We start from the raw sequence: 23,053 nt of genomic DNA, 5'->3' as shown, positions 1-23,053 counted from the left end.
CACAGGCTGCAATTTTATCTTGAATGCCCCACTCTTTTGCAACCCAGCTCAACTCTTGCGCCAGATTTTGGGATGTGTGCGACTCTGCGACAACAAAACAGTCCAGTAAATTGGATCTGAGTTTAAAGTCAGTGATGTAGTGGCATGTCACTGACATGTAGCTTGTTGTTGTGTTGGAGGTCCAGCAGTCTGTTGTCAAACATACAGCAGGAGCAGTCCTAATCTGCTCTTGGAGTTCAGCTCTGACCTTTTCGAAAAGGTTGGGCAGCATCCGCTTTGATATAGTGCCTCTGCTTGGCAGCACATATGATGGGTCCAGTGCCGCTGTGTATGCTCTGAACCCCCTGTCTTCAACAATTGTGAACGGTTGAAAATCAGTGGCTATCATTTTAACCAAAGCCTGGTCCACTTTACTCTGCTGCAGTGGTTGAATGGGCCTGTTTATAAAGCCTCCCATAGTGGTTTGTTTTGGCCTTTTTCTGGCTGCTTGTGGTGCTGTGGTGGTGGCTGTTGCAAGTTGAGTTGATGTACTTGCCACACCTGAATCTGTGCTGGTTGATGCCGTTGCAGATGTTGTCGCTGCTGCTTCTGCTGTCCCTGTTGTTGTCTGCTGAGTGTCTGCTAAAAGTGCAGTGGGGTGCTTAGTTTTTAAGTGCCTCCTCATATTTGATGTGCTCCCTCCATGAACAGATATCAGGTTTTTGCAATACTGACATCTTGCTTGTGCCTGATTTACTCCAACAAAATGCATCCATATGTCACTTATTTTCCGAGTACTCATCTCCAACAAAAAAATCCTCTTATCTTTAGCAAATAATCCTCAGTCAATGTCACTCTCTCTTCTCTTGTCACTTCTGTCTGAGGTGTTTTGGGAGAATCTTGATAGTGGGGGATGGTTGGTGACAAGTAGGGGGAGGGGGACTACCCCTAACCTTCCAATCAGAAAGGTCTTGAAGAGTGTACCTTATTGGGTCAAGGGGTCAACAAATCACCACTGCAACAACTTCACTAAGTATCTCCACCCATGATAAAATAACTTTGAAAATTAATTAAAATGAACATAGTATATATGTGACCCGCTCTATCGAAATCAGTCGGAAGTCGCAACGGCTCATTTCAGAATAAACGTGGATTTACGTAAAAAACTATTTTTTCAGGGTTCGGGTGTTTTGTTTGATTTTAAACAAACCAAGTCTTGGCTTTCAGAATATGAAACTTTTATTTCCAAAATCACACGATAAGTACATTTTTGAAGCTTGTGAAGGGACGAAGACAGGCACCTCTCACTCGCACTCTGCTCTTCCAGCAGCGCCGCCCCCCTCCCTCCGGCTGACATTATGAACGTAAGAGTAAAGTAATCATAGATAACACGGCAGGATCCTTTACAGTTTGTTTTCATCTGATTTAAATTAAACAGAGTCTTGGCTTTCAGAATATTAAACTTGTTTCGGCAAATTCAGATGATAAATATAACTTTGAAGCTTGTAACGGCATAATTACAAGCGGGGAACGGAGTCATTTAACGCCACAGCAGGCACAACAACAGCCGGTGTTTCTTGTGAGGGTTTTCCCCGGGAAACAAACACAATACACACAAACGCAAAAATACACAAACACACACACGCACACACGTATACACACACACTCGCGAGCTTCCCCTCCAAACGAAAATATCTTCCCTCCGTAGTATTTTGATCATTTGCTCCACTAATAATCAATCAGATCGATGGATTCCAGAGAAGAGGAAACTTTAAAGGCCTTTTTCTCAAAATGAGGACTCTGTGACAGTCATTATATAATGTGACATATTTCGCTTAATATTTGGAGTACAAAAACAATCCTGATATCATTAGAAAGCTAGGAATCTCCTCTTTCCAACCGTGTATACAACTCAAAATGTGTCTTCGGGTCAATGCGACTGATTTCGATGGAGCAGGTCACATATGTTCATTTTAATTAATTTCTTATTTTTCAAAGTTAATTTCTAAAAATAAGAAATTAATTAAAATGAACAGTTCATTTTAATTAATTAATAAAATGAACAGTTCATTTTAATTAATTTCTTATTTTTCATAGTTATTTGACCCCATCATGACATATTTGTGTCTCGTGCGGACTCAGAGCCGTAACATATAGCAGCAGATCCAGAGCAGACTCGTCGCCATCTTTATATACAGTCTATGGTGGTCGCCATGCACGAATCTACAGCAGACTCAGCCCCTCCTCCGACTCCCGCGAGAGTCCCGTGAGCCGTGAGTGAGCCGTGAGCCGTGAGCCGTGAGCGAGCCGTGAGCCGTGAGTGAGCCGTGAGTCCGCAAATCTCTGAGTCTGCTGCGACTCGTCGCGGGAGCCGTGGGACTCGCGGGAGCCGTGGGACTCGGAGGAGGGGCTGAGTCTGCTGTAGATTCGTGCATGGGGACGGGTCTGCTGGATCTCTGGATCTGCTGCCTGCTATATGTTACGGCTCTGAGTCCTCGTAGGCTACTGGTCTCTCTCGATCATTGACCTGGATTCACGGATCTCGCGATTTTTCTGGCTCTAAATTAAGTTTCAGTGTAGACTTCTAACAAAATGGTCATGTTGTGCAACAGTCTCCTGTAATAATATCTGCATTTCCAATAAGGATCTTACTTGGAAACTCGTTTATTTTGAACATGGCACACAAAAAGAAACAAATGATAGAAAATTGCAAAACAGTTAGAATATATAAAATGTAATTATACAATTATTATTATTATTAAATGAAAACACAATTGTGCAAAATTAGCTTAAGTACAGGAACATATTAAAATAACTATATACATATAATGCAAAACACTTATTTTTTAAAATGCACACACACACACATGTTTTATTAAAGCAAAAGACACTGTGTAGCGGAGGTTAATGTAACGTTAGTTTAATATGCTGGTTAAATGCAACAACTTTTCGGTTTCACCGGTAGGATTTCTACGGTCTTGGTCATGCTGACTCATATGACTCAAATGACTCAAATGACTCGTATGATCCGGATCTCTTCAATGATTGACTCAGAAGACTCCGAGTCCATAAAATGATCCGGATTTGCCATCTCTACTTAAGAGACACTATTTTGGGGTACAATTTATCCAGTAAAGCACCACAAAAGCCATTACCTTTAAGTGTTACCAGGGCCATGAGAACATCCTCCACAGGAGGGTGGGTGGTGGTGCTGCTGTGAATAAGGCCAAATATTGATGCTGTTGTGCGGACAGTAAAGCACCACAAAATCCACCACCTTTAAGTGTCACCAGGGGCATGATGTTCTGGAGGGTGTGAACATCTGGGTTTAGTCCGTTGGGGAGTGCTTAAGTCCGGGGTCTCACGGTGTGTGAGGTTATGGAAGTATATGTCTATATATACTGATGTTTATTCATGCACAATGCCCCCCTGTTTCTAACTGGCTGGTCCCGATATATATATATTTATCGTTTTTTTGGGGAGTGCTTAAGTCCGGGGGTCCGGGGTCTCACGGTGTGTGAGGTTATGGAAGTATATGTCTATATATACTGATGTTTATTCATGCACAATGCCCCCCTGTTTCTGACTGGCTGGTCCCGATATATATATATTTATCGTTTTTTTGGTTTTCCGTTTTTCCGAAAAACCAAAAAATGACACCGGTTCTTTCTTAAACGTTGTTCATATGTTTTGGATGCATATTGTTCTAGTATTTTTTCAGGCTGTTACATACAATTAGCCTCTGTTGCTACCTGCTGGTGGTGAGTAAATATTAAAATCAGTTAAAATTGACAACCGGTCCGCGATTTTTTTTAAATGTATCTGCCGGTCCTTAGCACAATAAAGGTTGGGAACCCCTGCTCTAATAGACGCTACTCAAGATGGCGCAGACAAATCAACTTCCGGTGATACAGAGGAAATTAAAATAGTCGACCTGAGACGCAGCCCCTGTCTCAGCCTGTCCCTCTCAGGAGCCAAGCCTGGAGAGGACGGCCCAGAGTGGGTAACGCCCCGATTGCACCCGCCTCTTGAGACATCGCCCCCCAGAACTGGGGGATTGCCCAGGGCTGGCCCACCTTCATCTGTGTCATCTCTGAGAACCACGAAAGTTACATGGGAAATAAGCCCCTCCTACACCACTATATAAACAGCGTGTGGAAGCCCTTTCCGGCTCACTCTGTCCTGATGCAGCGCAGCGAATGCATCTCTTGCTCACGTGTATAGCTGCATATCCTCCTGAATGCTGAAAACTCACACACACAGCTACATGTTCCTATAATACACACTGCTTGGATTTGTTTACCTTTCAGGGCTATCCTGGCGGGAGATTGTTTAGATATAATAAGCCCAAACAATCAAAGACTCCTGGGTTTACTACTGAAGATGTGTATTATAATTGTTATATGTGAGTGATAGTGAAAACACTACTATGGTAGCTATCACTCAACGTCATTTAATTTTTATTGGGGTCTAAGGTGGGAATTGGATCTTCCTCGGTGGAGAGCAAGGATGGCCAGTGCATTCAGTCCTATAGCCGTCTTGGTAGCAGGATTCAAACCCTTTCTTCCCTGACTCAGCGAGTGCCCCATGTTCTCATTTCTGTGGCAGGTTCATTCTCTGGCGGCCCCTTATAATTCACTGCCTGATACTCTCTCCTCCTCACTATAATTCTAATCCTAACTGTCAAACCCTTTGCAGGTTGTAAACTAAAATGGACGCTGTGACAAAGGTAACTTTGTCACTGCGGACTGACGGCTTCGGGCCTTGTAATATTGCACATGTGGTTTAGTTTGAAAGTGTTTCCCTATGAAGGTAGATATGGTGCAAAATGCGAGAGCGTGAAAACCTGATGTGAGCACTTGCAGAAAATAAATCTGAGCTTGTGTGCATACATTTAAACTTGTAAAAAATATCCACGTAACTGTGTACCAAATGTACACTTGTAAATTTGGTTCAGTTACGTGGATATTTTTTACACCTGTAAAAAATATCCACGTAACTGTGAACCAAATGTGAAGTCACAGAAGAAAAAAATATCTTGTATAAAAAAAAAAATGAACTTAGTTATGAAATGTTCACTTGCAGAAATATACATCGTTTTTAAATATATTTTCCATTTGTAGTGGACATTTTTATTATATCCTTCATATGCTTAAACCAAATGCTTCTTATTTCCTGATGTGCTTTTACTATTATTATTCTATTATATTCTCTTATGGGTTTATTCCCAGGCGCTGCAAGGTCACAGCTGTTTTGGCGACTGGGAGACTCATACACAGTCACACAAGAACCGTTATGCTATCTGCTCAAGGCCAGAAGGTGTATCATAACAATTTGGCCGTGTGAACACAAGAGTTATAACATTCCCACTCTTTTCATATATAACCTCTGCTTTTTCATTGTACTGCTCACTCTCGGGCAGACTATTTTATACTCCGTTCGACTTGTGACATATTTAATTATTCTATCGTGTATTTGAAGCTTCAAATAAATAACCAAAAGACAGCTTTTCTCGATTCACCATTTATTTGTTTTGATCACTTTGACTTGTACTCTCCAGCCGTGTTTGGGTCCTAGATTTCCATAACAAATGGCGTTGTCGGCAGGATCTCTGTATGTTCGATTGGGAACACCTCTGGACGCTGGTGGCTGCTAGCTCCGGGATCTTTGGATCCTCCTCTACCTCGACAGAAACGGTACGGGACGAGGGGACCAGCGCGAGGGGTGGAACCGATTGACTTCACGAGATCCAACGAACTAAAAGGGGCTTTCAATACTGGGTGAGATGTACAAAGTCTAAATTGTTTAAAGTTAAACGTAATTAAATTCGACATGACATTTATGAGAGGGACTGCTCGAAAGTAGGATATTTGGGATATCTGGGTCATCGACGGATGAAAAATAGTGTTTTGGTAACACTTTAAAGACTTTGTTATGGGAGCAAAGCAGGGTAGGGGATTTGTACATTCTCCTGAGGGAGATGTGGATGTCATGCGAGCAAAATATGGTGAAGAAAGTCTGTCTAAATTAAATATATGGACGGAAATGCTCGGATTTCCTAAGGGAGGTTCTTTGAGTAAATTAAAAATCAAAAACCTGGGAGATAAATTACAAGAGTATGGAGATGGAATGAAGGGTAAAAATAAATAAATAAAGTTAAAGTAAAAGACTTATAGAAAACTGGACACTCACAGAAAGTGTTTATAATACTGGGGAGTAAAAAAAAGACAGTTGGCCTTGGGCATTAAATAAAATATTAAGGTTGAAGATGAATGTGAGGAAAAGAAGGAAAATACATTATTTCCAAAAGACATGTAAACCCCAGACATCTCTGTGTCCTTCCATTGCAGGCCTGAATGACCTCTCCTCGACTGGGTATCCTTCCCTCCTCCGGCGTACAACCCTGGCAATCCAGTTGGAACACCTCAACCACCTCCACCGCCACTCCAAGCTCGTCCACCCCCATCAGGCCCAAGTAGATGGGGACAACAGCGGGATAAACAAACCCGATGCCCTAGGAGACCAAGCAGGTGTTTGGGAGACAAACCTCAGTAATGCCTTTCTCAACGGACTCACAGACACAGCGCAAGCTAAGCAAAATGCTGGCCGCTCACAATACCGAGGGAGAGGCAGAGGAGGTTTTCAGAGGCAGAGGACAAGAAGCAAGACGTTCATTTGAAGAAAGATGTTTCCAAGTGTGGCAGTGTTGAACATTGGATTATGGGACTGCTCACAGAACACAGTGGAGGCAGAGGGGGACAGCAAGGAAGGGGCCCAATCGAGCGAGACGGAAATTCAGCCAGCAGCATCTAACCAGGGAAGTGACACACACACACACACACACACACACACACACACACACACACACACACACACACACACACACACACACACACACACACACACACACACACACACACACACACACACACACACACACACACACACACACACACACACACACACACACACACACACACACACACACACACACACACACACACACACACACACACACACACACACACACACACACACACACACACACACATCATACATGCTATTGAGAAATTAGAAGAATTAGAGAACATGTCTGTGGTTAAAAAGGAAAGGGTACATATTTGAAATATGACAGTGAATGTTTGCATTAAGAAATGTCCCACACTGACTTTGGTAAAAAAAGGCAGATTTTCCTGAATGCAAATTTAGTGGTAGATGTATTCACTCAATAGGAGCTGGGTAACTGTAGAGGAGAAGTTTCTGTACTACTTCAGAGTAAAGATAACGGTGATGAGTCATCCATTTCCCACATCAATAAAAAACAGTTATTTTATCATCTGTCTGCCCAATACATTTACTGGGCAGAGATCTGATTCTCCGGTTCGGCTTGGACCTCATTTTTCCACAAATGAGGGTCTTAAAGTCTGACAGCCATCTCCTACGATGGTTCAAAAAAGTGTCATTTGATGATAAATAACTGGTGAATGTGTATCAATGGGCTGCTGACATATCCTGATTCTCAGGAGTTGTTGCGTTTGACTGATCAACGTGTTTTTCCACCTGCTGTGTGGAGGCTTCTCATTTTGCATTGTACTGCTAACATGGTTGAAAGATCCGTGTAAATGCTATGATGAGAGTTGTTCTGTTAGAATGTGTGAATGATGAGCTCATGTTTAAAAATGTATTGGAATTCGCTGGGTAGCGCTATCTCTGTTAGACACACACACACACACACAAGACACAACCAGCTGTATCAAATCCCAGGGGCGGTCCACACATTTCACTAGCCAGGGGGCCCACTGATAGATGGAGGGATTTGGGTCCAATCGTTAAAGATTGGGAGTCAGTCACTGATTGGGCACCTACACACACAGAATATGTCATGTACTCTATGTCACGTGACGTGTATCAAATGAAAATGTGCACGAACGTAGCCGTTCTGCGCACATTGCTGTTGGTTGAGGATGATGAAGTAATTATCATATCTCTGAGCTTCCTGCCGCGCTTTCAGATGTGCCATACTCACTCTGGGCAGCTCACAGATATGACGTAGGGTTAATGTCCACGTTCCGTACCGTACCCATTGAAACGTGAAGCTGTTGATGGCATTCGGCCAGTGTTTACCTCTCTGCTTAAACAAGGGATCATTATTCCGTGTAACGATTCCCCGGTACGCACTCCAGTGTTTCCTGTCAAAAAGATCAGAGACAAACCTCCTGACGAGTGGAGATTTGTCCAGGATTTGCGAGCTGTCAACGCAGCGGTTCACGCTCGGGCACCGCTGGTCCCAAATCCGTATCTGATTCTTTCCCAAGTTCCAGCCTCTGCAGCATTTTTTTCTGTCATCGACCTCTCAAATGCATTTTTCAGTGTCCCTGTACACAAAGACAGCCAATTCTGGTTTGCATTTGAATATGACGGTAAACCTTACACTTTTACACGCCTGTGTCAAGGTTATTGTGAATCACCTACTGTGTACAACCAAGCATTGTGTACAAGTTTGGCCTCTCTCCAAGTTTCTAAAGGCACTGCTCTGATCCAGTATGTGGATGACATCATGATTTGCGCACCTACAGCAGAACAGTGTGAAGCTGATACTATTGCTTTGTTAATGCACCTCGCAACCGAAGGCCATAAGGCCAGTTTGTCTAAACTCCAATATGTACAAGAACAGTTACATTCTTGGGTCATGTCATTTCAGGAGAGGGGAAAGCGCTTTCAGATAAGCGTATTGCATCATTGGCTGCTCTGCCAAAACCTGTCACTAAGCGACGGATGATGTCATTCTTGCGTATGTGTTCATAACACACGGCTGTTGTTATGCTTGCTGTGATGTTACATTAGTCCGTTCTCTGCTTGTAATTATGCCGTTACAAGCTTCAAAGTTGTATTTTATCATCTGAATTTGCCGAAACAAGTTTAATATTCTGAAAGCCAATACTTTGAAGATGTATACGTGAGGTGTCTTGAGTAGTCAAAATTACCTACAAATCATTGTACACACGTGTACATATTATTCTATTTTTATGCAGCTCTGTGTGATTTTGTAGCTACAATTCAGACTAATATACTACCAGAAGTGGAATAAGTACTCAGATATTGTAGTGAAATTAGAAGTACTCAGATATTGTACTTGAGTAAAGGAATAAGTACTCAGATCTTGTAGTGAAATTATAAGTACTCAGATCTTGTACTTGAGTAAAAGTAGAAGTACCAGAGTGTTACAGTAACAGTCCTGCATTCAAAATGTTCCTCAAGTAAAAGTAGAAAAGTATTATCAGAATATAGTGAAAGTAAAGACAGTAAAAGTAGTCGTTGTGCAGATTGGTCCATTTCAGAATAATATATATGATATGTTTTATAATGATTGATCATGAAAGGGTTCTCAAAGCTGGTGAAGGTGCAGATAGTTTGAATGGCTTTGTAGACTGCAGGGTAGCTTGTGGATTTACTCCAGGTGGAACTAAAGTCTGATTTAACACTTGATTATATTTCACATCATTCATCCACATCTGTGAAGTAACTAAAGGTATTACATACATGTAGTGAAGGAAAAGTACACCATGTACCTCAATCAAGGCAATAGGTTGCATCGATGGTTATTGAGTTAAGACAACTTCTATTGAAATGTTGTTAAAGCAACAAAGTTATTTGAGTTAGGGGAGAAGGCTTTTCCTCTACAATCAGAGGTGTTTTCAATTACCACTTACTTAATAATTGGTAGCATAAACACAAGTTTTTAAGGGATTACTCCAAAAGTTCCAACTTGTTTTACCGTATGATTTAAATATAATCTTAAATTGTATGTACTTAATTACCACATGTTGAACATGAACACATGTTTTTAAGTTGACAACCATTTATAAATTAAGTTGCTCCAAATAATATTGTATTCAATAGGGTTTTTCTCTTAGCTTTTTTATGTTTTTGCCTTTAAAGAAAGAAATTAATTGATTCCACAACAAAAATATTAGGCAATTCACTTTTTATTTTTGAACTGCAGGTGTTTATTTCAACACATGATGTTTCAAAAGGAGAGACTTCATTTAGTTTGAACATTGCCTGAAGACGGTTGACGTACTTTCCATTGTGTGCACACCTAGACCGGACTTAAAAGACAGACAGGTTTTTATTGTTTGGACTTAAAAGACGTTCCTCTGACCAACGCTGACCTCATTTTGTATGTTGATGGGTCTGCCTCTCGCGACCAAGGGGGCACTAATCGGGTGGGTTTTTCTGTTGTTTCAGATTCTGCTGTACTCCGTTCTGGACCGCTTCCATGTCACCTATCAGCACAGGCAGCAGAGCTCATCGCACTAACTGAAGCCTGCACCTTTGCAGAAGGCAAAACCGTGACTATTTACACTGACTCACGATATGCTTTCGGGGTAGTACACGATTTTGGGGCTATTTGGAAGTGTAGACAATTTCTGAAATCTGATGGCAAACCAGTACTTAACCATGTACTGGTTGCAGGCTTACTAGACGCCATTCTGCTCCCATCTGAGGTTGCAGTCTGTAAATGTGCCGCACACGCAAGCAGTACAGACCCAGTTTCCCTAGGAAATGCGTCTGCTGACTCAGCCGCAAAGGCAGCTGCCCTGATTCCTCTCGCACCTCACGCACACTCATTTGTTAAAATCCCTGTCTCCTCCTTCACTGACAAAATGTCATCACTGACTTCCATGCAGCAGCTAGCTACGCCAGTTGAGAAGGCTCAATGGAAGGCTGCTGGGGCTGTTTTTGACCCAAAATCCAGCACCTGGGTTGGCCCAAATTCCAATCCATGTCTTCCCAGACATTTTTTCCCTCATTTCGCTAAATTGACACATGGGTGGGATCATGTGTCAAAAGGGGGGATGTTAGAGTCTATCAATCAGGAGTGGTTCACAAGGGGGTTCACAGTAACAGCTCAAAAGCACTGTGAAGCATGCCTAATCTGCATTATGCAAAATTCTGGTAGACCAGTAAAGGTTACAGGACCCGGAGCACATCCACCTCCCACCAGGCCATTTGAGCACCTAATGCTGGATTTCATTGAGCTTAGCCCATCAGAGGGTAAGAAGCACTGTCTGGTGGTGGTCGACATGTGGTCCAAATGGGTTGAAGCACAGACAGCAAATGCTGTGGCAAAGGCACTACTGAGGGAAATAATTCCTAGATGGGGACTACCAGACAACATTTCTAGTGACAACGGTTCACATTTTGCTAATGAGGCCATTACGCAGATAGGAGAATACATGGGCATGGACATCAGAAAGCATTGTGCTTATCACCCGCAGAGTGGGGGTGGGGTGGAAAGAGAGAACGGCACAATCAAAAACAAACTAGCAAAATGCTGTGCAGACACAGGTCTGTCATGGACACAAGCTCTGCCCATTGTGCTGATGTACATGAGGATGCGGAAAAGAACACGGAGTCAACTCAGCCCATTTGAAATCCTTTTTGGGGCTCCTCCACATATTGGACTCAAGGCTCCAGGATGTCCTCTTCCCTCCACAACTTTGTGTGAGGATGCTATGTTGTCATATTGTGTTAACCTATCATCCACTTTAGCAGACATCCGACGTCAGGTAGCCGCAGCCTTGCCTACTCCTGCCACTGGTCCGCTTCACCGCCTTCAACCCGGCGACTTCGTGCTGATCAAGGATTTCCGGAGAAAGAGCTGGAAATCCAATCGTTGGCAAGGTCCCTACCAGGTGCTTCTCGTCACCCAGACAGCGGTCAAGGTCGCCGAGAGAGCTACATGGGTCCACGCCAGCCACTGCAAGGTCGTAGTCACAGGAAAGGAGAAACGGTAGAAGGAGATGACAACAAGTGACATGTCCAAGTCACCAACAGAGATGACAACAAGTGACATGTCCAAGTCACCAACAGATGACAACAAGTGACGTGTCCTAGTCACCAACAGAGATGACAACAAGTGACGTGTCCGAGTCACCAACAGATGACAACAAGTGACGTGTCCTAGTCACCACCAGCACCACACTTGCACTACATACACCAAAACACACTACACACAAGGTGTCACGAGCGAGTGCCAGCTGAGCGGTTTCATATGCTCTCTGGTTCCTCGTTTGTGTTATCAGTGTGCGAAGTCTGACTGTCCGTGTCACGAAATCGACCGAGAGAATACACTCACACACACCATGGAACATTTCCCCCTCGTGATGAGGGCTCGCCTGGAGAGACGACAACGCAACCGTGAGCAATGTGAATACTACTGGAAAGCCTGGACAATCATAGAATGGTTCCTCTGCATACTTGCCATGATAGTTGTGTTAGGACTAGTCCTATATTGTATGTATCCAGGGTCAGCACACAGCATGTCAGCCAAAATCGAGGTATCTAAGAGGTACATGGGGAAATGAGGGCGAACCATAAGGGTCGAGGGGCTGGGGAAAGCAGGGCGAACCACATGGGTCGAGGGGCTGGTCAAGACAGGGATTGGTAACATTACTCTAAGGGATGGGGAAGATAGCACAGTGCAGTTAGACCCGTGCAACTACATGCATTTCCCCGACCCTAAGAAACTGGGGGGGGCAGACGCCTACATTTGCTATGTCGAGAGTGACAGTCACACCGCCACTCACTGCTCGGGGGGCTGGACTTTTGTTTTATGGACCACCGCGCACACCGATTGGGGTTATACCTTATGGGACGACAAAACAAACATCAAAGGGAGATTGTCTATCTCCAAGGTCAATTCATCGAGCCCCGTTATCCTGTTGCAACTACAGGCTGCCCAGATATCAGACAAGGGTTATTTTGTTGTCTGTATGTATGTATCCGGCGCCGACCCGTGTGGCACATTTTACATAGACATCGCGCCCAAAACTCAGACCCCGGAAAAGCGTAAGCAACCTTTGACGCCACTGTTGACATCTATAGGTACATTTACATTTAATCTATACATAGGCGATAACGACCATAGCAACATTGATGTGGGTCAGACCAGTAATGGGATCACCGGTAACGTCTGGTGGCACACTCTGAGATCATTCTTGCAGGCCGCAGGACAAAATGGGTCATGTTATGCATGCACCCTTTTCCCCCAGGACTCATCAGTGTCCGTGCCAGTTCGTCCGCGCTCTCTGACCCAGGTTGAACACCTCTGTGCGTTTATGGCTCTGACAAGGCCCATCAAGGGTGAAGACCGCGTAACCGAGTGGCGTTATGCTAGGCAGCTTCCCCCACCATGCAGTAATCGGTCTAACTCCTCTTTGCGTGCATCCACGCTTGATACCACATACGCAAAGTACCAACCCGTCAGCCATGTGCACCCTAGTAATTTGAGAGGGATGAAACACAGCCTATGCATCCAGAGAGTTTACCACAAAACGTCTCTTACACCACCTTATTTTTTCCTAGGCACTACTACTGGTTGTAACCGTATCCTACGGAACACGTGCAGTTACGGTGCTTACAAAATCTCGTATTGTCACATATCCGGTGCCCCTGAAAGAATCTTTTCTAACGTAGCATTCCCTGATGTTAAACATATTTCCCTCCAACTGGCGTGGGCCAGTGATGCTGGGTTTAGCGCGCCACAAGATTACGTTTGGTTGTGCGGCGACAAGCTCTATCAAGTTCTGGCTCCCCTCTGGATAGGTACATGCACTCTAGTGGATTTGAATCCAGCAGTCACTGTACTCACGTCCTTAATGCACACGACACATCATTACCCAGAGTTCCAACACCCCGACCACCACAAGGTAAAAAGAGATCTGACGTCCGCTGGAGCTAAATTCATGGGTGGCCTGTTCCCATGGTGGGGTACAGTAAACAATGCCCATAAAATAGATACCTTACACGTCCGGCTAGAGAATCTCACTTATGAGACGACGCAAGGCTTCCAGGCATTGACCCCATTCATAATAGCCTCTAGGAACATGCTCATGCAGCACCAATTTGCTCTTGACCTTTTGTTCGCCTCAAAGGGTGGCCTGTGTCATGTGATCGGTGACTCCTGTTGCACTTACATTCCCGACACCACCAAGAACATCACTGACACCGTGCTGCATCTTAACAACCTTTTAGCTGACATGAAAGCTGATGACATATCCAACGCAGGTGGCTGGGACTGGTGGTCCTGGCTGACATCAGGCGGGTGGGAAGCATGGCTGGCTAGGATAGTGACACCCCTGGCGATCATTTTTGGCCTATTAATCAGTTGTACCTGTTTGATTATCCCAATACTGAAGAAGTGCGTTTCCAGCATGGTATCCTCAGCTTTCGTTCAGTATACTACTATTCCATTACACGACAATCCTTTGCGCCACAGTGAGATAGACCAGCTAGAATCAGAAGAGTCTGATTCCGATTTATCAATATAATCATGTGTGTATCTCCTCTCTTATGCTTACATTATATTGGAGTCTGTCCTCCACAAAAACAGCCAGTTTTCTATGATATATTTGTGATGTGTTTACTTAAACCAGCGATGGAGTGTATTCATTGATGTGTTATATCAGTCTATCCTGTCATTTGTTTTTTTATTGATCAAGTATGATCAAAAGGGGAGAATGTAGTGGACATTTTTATTATATCATTCTTATTATATCCTTCATATGCTTAAACCAAATGCTTCTTATTTCCTGATGTGCTTTTACTATTATTATTCTATTATATTCTCTTATGGGTTTATTCCCAGGCGCTGCAAGGTCACAGCTGTTTTGGCGACTGGGAGACTCATACACAGTCACACAAGAACCGTTATGCTATCTGCTCAAGGCCAGAAGGTGTCTCATAACAATTTGGCCGTGTGAACACAAGAGTTATAACATTCCCACTCTTTTCATATATAACCTCTGCTTTTTCATTGTACTTCTCACTCTCGGGCAGACTATTTTATACTCCGTTCGACTTGTGACATATTTAATTATTCTATCGTGTATTTGAAGCTTCAAATAAATAACCAAAAGACAGCTTTTCTCGATTCACCATTTATTTGTTTTGATCACTTTGACTTGTACTCTCCAGCCGTGTTTGGGTCCTAGATTTCCATAACACATTACAACTGCAACTTTATTTATTACAACCTCTCAAATCAGTCATTACAACTTGACGAATCTGCTCTGTGGCAGTATAAATCGACGAATGTGCGGTCTTGACTTTTGCTACACTTCTTGCGATAAATGTGTCGCAAAAGTAATTTTCACCTGTAGATGTGGGGGGAGGGAGGGGGGTTGGAGTGAAGGGGCGGAGCTATCAGAACGACGAGGCTTGGGACAGTCACAGCCACAGTCAGGTCGAACCGCATGACTGCGGGGCTAATGGTTCGCTGGTTTGTGTCGCTACCGCTGACATGGCGCGTCAATCAACGGTAAGTTTCCCCCATTACTTGCCCAGTATTACTTTGAATATTATTATTGTGATTGAGGATTAAATCCGCTTTGAAGACCACCGTTTTATATCGTGCAGTTTAGCGGCAAAATAACGTCAGTTAGCCAGCTAACACTAGCTTTGTTGAGTTTATGCTAGCTAAACAAGGCACTAACGGTTGAGTATGAAAATAAAACCAATTGAACCGTACTGAAATAACCAGTTTTATAATTGTCTTGGGCTCCTGCTGTGTTTTTCAAGCCTTTGTAAATTATCCATGCTATTTTCTATTTAGAACGAAGGCATTGAAACTTCGGTCAGAAATCTCCTCGGCTGCATCGGGAGAAATGTGCAGGGTGGCGGGGTGGCAACTCCGCCGATTTCGGCCAGTTCTCCTGGAACTAGTAGGCCAGTAGAGCCTCAAGCACGGTCAAGTGCTGCTAGTTCGGTTGGGGTCAGCCAGCCCGTTCCTCAGAGAACATTCCAACAGGAGATGCTAAGGTAAGGAAATGTGAAATGCAATTCTGTGATTTTGGGTTTTGACCATGTCAATGTTGAATAATCTATCTTTTATCGATATTCAGTGTCCCGAGACTAACAGCCCACCGACCCATTTTTCTATCTCCTTCTAGATCCTTTCCAGGAATATATTCTGGAAACAGGACACGGCATAAAAGAAAGGCACCTGAAGCTCTTAGACCACCAATCTCCTGCTCGGTGATTTTAACATCCACGTGGACTCCAGTAACTGCGCATTCGCCGCTGAATTCCTCTCACTTCTGGACTGTTTCAGCATCAAGCAACATGTCCAGGGCCCCACCCACATCAAAGGCCACACGCTGGATCTGGTGTGCTCTACCGGCTCTCCGCGCCTCGACCTGGCTGTATCTGACCATCACGCCATCCTCTTCACTGTTCCGGTCTCCCTGCCCAGGCAGCATCCCAAACGCACCATTACGTTTAGGAACATCAAGACTGTGAGTGCACCAGCCCTATCCGACCTGATAGCTACCCACATGGCCTCGGGTCCCTCCGACTCCACTGTGGATGGCCTGGTAGCCCACTACAACACTGCCCTATCCCTCAGTCTCAACGCTCTCGCCCCCATTAAAACACGGACTGTTTCCTTCACCCGCCCTGCCCCCTGGTTCACCACTGAACTCCGCCGTTTGAATGCCTCTGGACGCCAGCTGGAGAGGCTCTCCAAAAAAACTGGCCTCACAGTCCACCTCCTGGCCTTTCGTGAGCATATCAAAACGTATAAGGAAGCTCTCTCCCATGCCAAGACACACTACTACTCCTGTCTCATTGGTGCTCAGCAAAGCAACCCCAGAAGACTGTTCTCCACCATCAACCGCCTACTACGGCCCCCTGACGCCCCCCAGCCCTCAGGGGCTCCTGATCTGTGCTTCAAATTCCTCGACTTCTTCCAGGCGAAAGTCGAGGACATCCATCGGCAGCTCCTGGTGACCGGCCCTTCCCCCCCTACCTGCACCTCAGGCACCTGGTAACGCACCTCAAGCGCCGCGCCTCTCCCACCCCAACCTCTCCTCCTTCTCCCCTGTGGATGCTCTCCAAGTGGCCAAACTGGTCAGCTCGGCCAAGACCTCCACCTGCTCCCTGGACCCCATGCCCACAGCCCTGGTCAAGGACTGCCTACCCACCCTCTGTCCCTACATGGTGGTCATCATCAACGCTTCTCTGGCTTCTGGTATAGTCCCCACCAGCTTCAAAATGGCCTCAGTCACCCCCATACTCAAAAAACCTGGCCTGGACCCCGACGACCTCCAGAACCACCGGCCGATCTCCAACCTTCCCTTCGTCAGCAAAACTCTGGAAAGAGTGGTCGCCGTACAACTCCATCTGTACATGTCCAACCATGAGCTCTATGAGCCCTTCCAATCCGGCTTCAGACAGCAACACAGCACTGAGACCGCCCTCATCAAGATCACCAACGACCTCCTCATTGCTGCTGACTCTGGCCGCCTCAGCATCCTAATCCTCCTGGACCTCTCTGCAGCGTTTGACACCATCTCTCACAACATCCTCCTCACCCGCCTCTCAGACCTCCTAGGTGTCACTGGCACAGCGCTGTCCTGGTTGACATCCTACCTCCACAACAGGAAACAGTTTGTCTCCATCAGTGGCTCAAACTCACCCCCGGCCCCAGTCCACCACGGTGTACCCCAGGGCTCCGTACTTGGCCCCCTCCTGTTCACCATTTACATGCTCCCCCTCGGCCAGATCATCCGACATCATGGACTCAACTTCCACTGCTACGCTGACGATACCCAACTGTATCTCAGCACCACTCCATCCTCCCAGCTCCCCCCTCAGAAGGTTGGTGACTTCGTCCTTGAGGTCGACGGCTGCTCCATCTCCCCATCTCCTGAAGCCCGCAATCTGGGTGTGATCCTCGACTCCACCCTTTCCTACCATTCCCATGTCAAATCAGTGACCAAATCGGCGTTCTACCACCTGCGGAACATTGCCAGACTCCGACCATCACTCTCGGAGTCGGTTGCTGAGACCCTGGTGCATGCATTTGTCACCACCCGCTTGGACTATTGCAATGGTGTCCTGTTCGGGGTTCCCAACAAAACCCTGGACAGGCTCCAGTATGTCCAAAACTGTGCAGCTCGGGTCCTCACACACACAAAGCCGTGGCAGCACATCACTCCCACCCTCATCCACCTCCACTGGTTGCCGGTCAAGTTCCGCATAAACTATAAAGTCCTCCTCCTGACCTACAAGTCCCTCCATGCCCTTGCCCCCCAGTACCTATCGGACATCCTCCACCCCCATGCCCCACCCCGGAACCTGCGGTCTTCAGACTCTGGCCTGCTCACCACCCCCCGCACCAAACTGAGAACCTTCGGGGACAGAGCCTTCAGTGTGGCAGCCCCCACCCTCTGGAACGCTCTCCCTGCGGAGATTCGCAACATCCCCACACTGGACGCCTTCAAAAGGGCCCTCAAGTCCCATCAAGGCTTTCGGCCCTTAAATCGATCTGTTGTTTTGTTTTGTGTGTGCTCGCCCCAATTCCTGTAAAGCGACCTTGGGTCCCTTGAAAGGCGCTATAGAAATCTCAGTTATTATTATTATTATTATTATTATCATCCATAAAGATGTTAGAGCTTCAGTTCTGCCTGCATCCTGAAAACATCAATAGGACTCCTCGAGATGAGACCGTTCTGCTGCAGGCAGGTCTAGGAAGGAGAACAGTGAATCTTGCAGATGATGCTGATCATGCAGAGGTAGGCCTATGTCATTTTTCCCCATCATGAAACATTAATCAGCACATTTCACATTGAACAATGAACATTGAACAATCTGCAGTTTTGGAGGAAAAACGTCCGGATTAAGATGTTAGGTGCATTATTGGACCAGCTACACATGTTCTCCAAAAATGAAGTTGAAACGTATTACATTACATGTTACTTGTTAGACGCTTTTATCCAAAGCGACTTACATACTCAATACTGTGGGCAATCCCCACAGGAGAAATTTGGGGTGAAGTGTCTCAGGGACACAACGACATGCTGACTGCAGTGGGGTTTGAACTTGTGCTCCCCTTATCCCAACACCAAGGCTCTATCCGCTGCGCCACACGCCTCCCTATTAATTGCATATTTCTTACAGTAACTTACACGAACACCACACTGTGCATTGAGCGACAAGTATGATTAAGTCTTTTTTAACTAGTTACAGTCTATGGTTACAGGCATGCATTGTATAGGTGCCCGCCTTAACTATAGAGCGCTGCTGGAAACCCAGCTTTTAATTTAGTTTTGTTGTGAACCTGAATGGCATCTGCCCGAAGAGTGCAAATTATAAACATTTGACGATAAAGCCACAGTGTCGTACATTGTAATTCACGAATACTGGAGATTATGTCACCCAAGAAACACCATATTTTGAACTAAGAATGAAATTAAAAGATTTTAGCATGTTATCATGGCATGCAACCAATGATCCCAGACTAGTCTAACATGGCTTTGCCATCTGTGCAAATATAACAAAAAGACCAACAAACAAAAGGATATAGAATAGAATTGTGACCTTAAAGGTGGGGTAGGTAAGTTTCAGAAACTGGCTCGAGATACACTTTTTGTTATATTCCATGGAATGCTCTTAACATCCCGATAGCAATGAATATCTGAAGTGCTTTGACATCAAAACCATTAAAAAAATGTCATCTGTAAAAAGCACGACCAATCATTTTAGCCGGCCCGGCTAAAATGACTGGATGGCCTACCTGCCTGTCAGCCTTCCATCTGTGCGGATGGAAGGAACACTTCTGTGCACACACTTATCTCGTGCCCTCATTGGTCATGTGCACGTTCGTGTGTGTTGGGAGGAGGGGCTCTGTAAGGAAGTGGCAGATTTTTTCCAGCTGTGTATTTTCAAATTCTAGCGCACTCGAGCTGGTTTAATAATATATGTATTAATTGTAATCACAGAGTAACAAGACACACAATCAAAGTGAAGGTTACAAAGTATTCATTGGAATTGATAGTTATAGTTTCTTCTCCTTCCTAATGGTTCAAATTGAACATATTATTTGCTGTACCTAACCATGTATAAACAACAGTGCAGAGGAATATTATATTAAACTACTAAAATATCTGTTCAGCTACTCTCCTCTGTCCTCTCAGTATCCTGAGTGTCCCACCCCCCACTCTGGTGTGTGAGGAGAGGAGATATGTTCATGTCTGTATCTCAGTCACACTGAGCTGTAGGCACAGAGATGTTATTGAAACGTTGACTAAACGACAGTGTTTGTGAGACAATAAACACACAGAAAGTCAGGTTAAACCAACTCCACAATATATTCATATTATATAATATCATGTTTGTCATATTACATTACATTACATGTTGCTTGTTCTGCTAAAATAAAGCTGTAAATACTTGTTTTGAACACACATTAATGTGCGTTGACATCTTGCAATAACTAACACATGTGTTTGTTTACCTGAAATCTCACCCTCCACAGACAGTCTGCGTGTATTCGTGTTTTGACTTAATTATTAGATGAACATGGTTTAAGTTGAACATGTTCTACAACTAAATCAGTGTCTCTCTCTTACACATGCAAATATGAGGAATATTATATATATTAAACTACTAAAATATCTGTTATTGAAACGTTGGCTAACGTGGATCCAAGCTCTGCATTGATATGTGCATCATCTATGAGAGCCCTTCTCATCCTGAGATAACGGGCCAGAGCCAGTGAACATATTCCTGCTCTTATGAAAGGTTGAATATTAAAAATGTTCAAAGAGGATTTTCATAGCCCTAACTTTGTTTTGAAAATATGAAACCAAGCTTCCATGACTGCTGAGGATCCAAGCTTTCGGGAAATGTATAATATGTTCAATTTGAACCATGTTCATCCAATAATGAAGTACAACAACTAATATACACAGACTGTCTGTGAATGTTGAGATCTCGGGTTAACTGACACATGTGTTAGTTATTACCAGATATCAACGACATGAATGTGTTGCTGGCTCCAGAAGCCAGCTGCATCAACAAGGTCCAATACTTTCAGAACATACCAGATACCTCCAAATCCAGAACCCCCACAACACCTGAGATGGGGATTGGAGGATATTTGCATGCGAGTGACTTCCATTGTCTTTGTGAGGGGCGGATCCATTACTAGGGGGGAGGTGGGCGGGGCTTGGGTGAGGTATATAAGCTTCTCATTTTATTCTTTGTCACAGAGCTTCAACCAGTTCACTCAACTGATCAACTGATCAACTACCGAACAACAACTGAACTGAGAACTGCTTTGAGGATGCCTCAACAAAACGCTAAGAAGTAATATTTTCTTGTTATATTATTAGATATATATTTTTCATAATAAATGTTTAAAAGCTTTTCAGCATGTCTTTTGCATTTATTAATTCAAATGTTCAAATGTAAAGCCCTGGAGGTGCTGGTACCACCTTTAAAGAAGTTAATGATTCATTTTGTGTTTCCTCATAGACACCGCAACGCTATCTACTGTCTGATGTGCAGCAAGATACCTATCAGCATCAAAAGACACTTGGAAGATCGCTGCATGAAAGGATGCAGTGCAGTGGAAATAGCGGCTCAGGTGGATATTGCAAAGGAGTCCACCAGGGTGTGGACCGCGACACAAAGGGTCTGGGAATACAACACGTTGGTGAAGTTACTGCCCGATCACGTCTCCCGCATGGCAATGGTGAAGTATCTCATTCAGAATGGCTACTTGATCCTGAACAAGCCTTTTGATGAAGACATGGACTGTGCACGTGAGGCACCCGGGACTTCCGACTCTGTGACTGCTACCACCTCAGCAGTCGCCACCTCGGCAGTCGCTTGTACCGCCTCTTCCTCTCCACCAGAGGAGGAGGAGACCGATTCCAGTGAAACACCTTCTTCTGACGAGAAGACAAGAGACAGTTCCAGGAGAAGGTTAGTACAACAGATGTATTTGAAATGTTGTACAGTTTATCACCTATGCATTGACGTGTAAACTTGTAGTCAGATTTGTTTTTAATTATGATGTCCTTCATTTTCAAAGCCGTTCCATGGGCACTGTGCGAGAAGCCATGCAAGCTGGCGGCATGTATGAAAAGTGCCCACCGGAAAGCAAGCTTCTTGTGGGCTTCAAAAAGCACCTGATTGGCGCCCTACAGGTCCAGAACTGCCAACAGGAGGTAAGATATATTAACTCACAGCACATTCAGTTTGTCTAGTTTATTTACAAGATGTGGATGCTAACAATTGTTTCTCAACTTCCTTCAAAGGTGGACAATGTGTCCCGGTTCCTACGCTATATGCAGCCGGAAGGAGAACCTACTTTAGAATTCATGACCAAAACAACAGAGACCATGGACTACATGAGTGCCCTAAACAACTCAGGCTTGTCTGCAGCCACTATCCTCAATTACATGAAGAACATAATCAGGTTCCTGCAGTACGTGAAAGGGAGCGTCGATATGAATGAAGACGGGAATAAGATTCAGAAGTACATCGACTACTTGAAAACCATGCGGAAACCTGTTGGAAGGAAACATGCAGGGAACGCATGCAGTACGAGGTACATGTTCTACCTTTACTATTCATCCTGTATTGTCCTTCTGTGGTGTACTTAATGTTTTCTCCTAGTACAATCCTGACTATTATAAACAACCTGTTTCTCCTTTTTATTCTTTGATTAGATGCGATCGAATTGTGGACGGCATGCCCACCGTTCATGACTGCAACCTGGTTCTGCGGAGTGGAAAGAAAAGGTTCTTGGACATCTACAACAGGATGGCTATCTCTAAGATAGTGGTCTCGCCAACTGAGAAAACGTGGTACCGCTACTACTGTGAAGCAGTGATGATGTTGCGCCACTTTCAGCGACCAGCAGCTGTTGAAGGCATGACTGTAAGTGTGACTTCAGCATTTATGAATGAAGGGTTTGAAACGTGGGGAAAGTGCTGTAAATAGAGACATGTTGTATATTATATATTGTTAATTGAGTTTTTTAGACATGAATGCATTTTAATTTGTCATTGTTTTCCAGGTAAGAGAGTGGGTGAACCGCAAGCTCACTGACGGAAGATATCTGATTGGCATCAAGAATCACAAAACCGGGGCCACGCATGTTGCAACAATAGCCTTAACGTTGGAGGAGGAAGCTGTAAGTTATTAAGCAGCAGCATGTTTTATTATTACGCAAAGCGTTTAGTGTGTTACAGTCAATTAATTCACTTCCTTGTTC

General features: G+C 44.5%; 1 protein-coding gene across 2 annotated transcripts in view; it reads left to right on the top strand.

Moving 5' to 3' along the window:
• The window catches only part of LOC117442892 (uncharacterized), a 91,904-nt gene that overhangs the window by 66,890 nt on the left and 1,961 nt on the right, over positions 1 to 23,053 (top strand). The window contains exons 2-8 of one of the 2 annotated variants that reach the window (XM_071202505.1): positions 20,864 to 20,932; positions 21,039 to 21,135; positions 21,304 to 21,756; positions 21,866 to 22,001; positions 22,092 to 22,384; positions 22,506 to 22,716; positions 22,856 to 22,972. In XM_071202505.1, coding sequence (XP_071058606.1) covers positions 21,113 to 21,135; positions 21,304 to 21,756; positions 21,866 to 22,001; positions 22,092 to 22,384; positions 22,506 to 22,716; positions 22,856 to 22,972 — 1,233 coding nt within the window. In that variant the 5' untranslated portion in view covers positions 20,864 to 20,932; positions 21,039 to 21,112. The remainder of the gene's footprint in view (positions 1 to 20,863; positions 20,933 to 21,038; positions 21,136 to 21,303; positions 21,757 to 21,865; positions 22,002 to 22,091; positions 22,385 to 22,505; positions 22,717 to 22,855; positions 22,973 to 23,053) is intronic. The other variant, XM_071202506.1, reaches the window with a different exon arrangement.

The sequence above is a fragment of the Pseudochaenichthys georgianus genome, unplaced genomic scaffold (assembly GCF_902827115.2).
Source record: "Pseudochaenichthys georgianus unplaced genomic scaffold, fPseGeo1.2 scaffold_499_arrow_ctg1, whole genome shotgun sequence".
Classification (NCBI taxonomy): Eukaryota; Metazoa; Chordata; class Actinopteri; order Perciformes; family Channichthyidae; genus Pseudochaenichthys; species Pseudochaenichthys georgianus.
The sequence above is the reverse complement of the archived record's forward strand: the minus strand, read 5'-3'. Positions and strand labels throughout refer to the sequence as shown.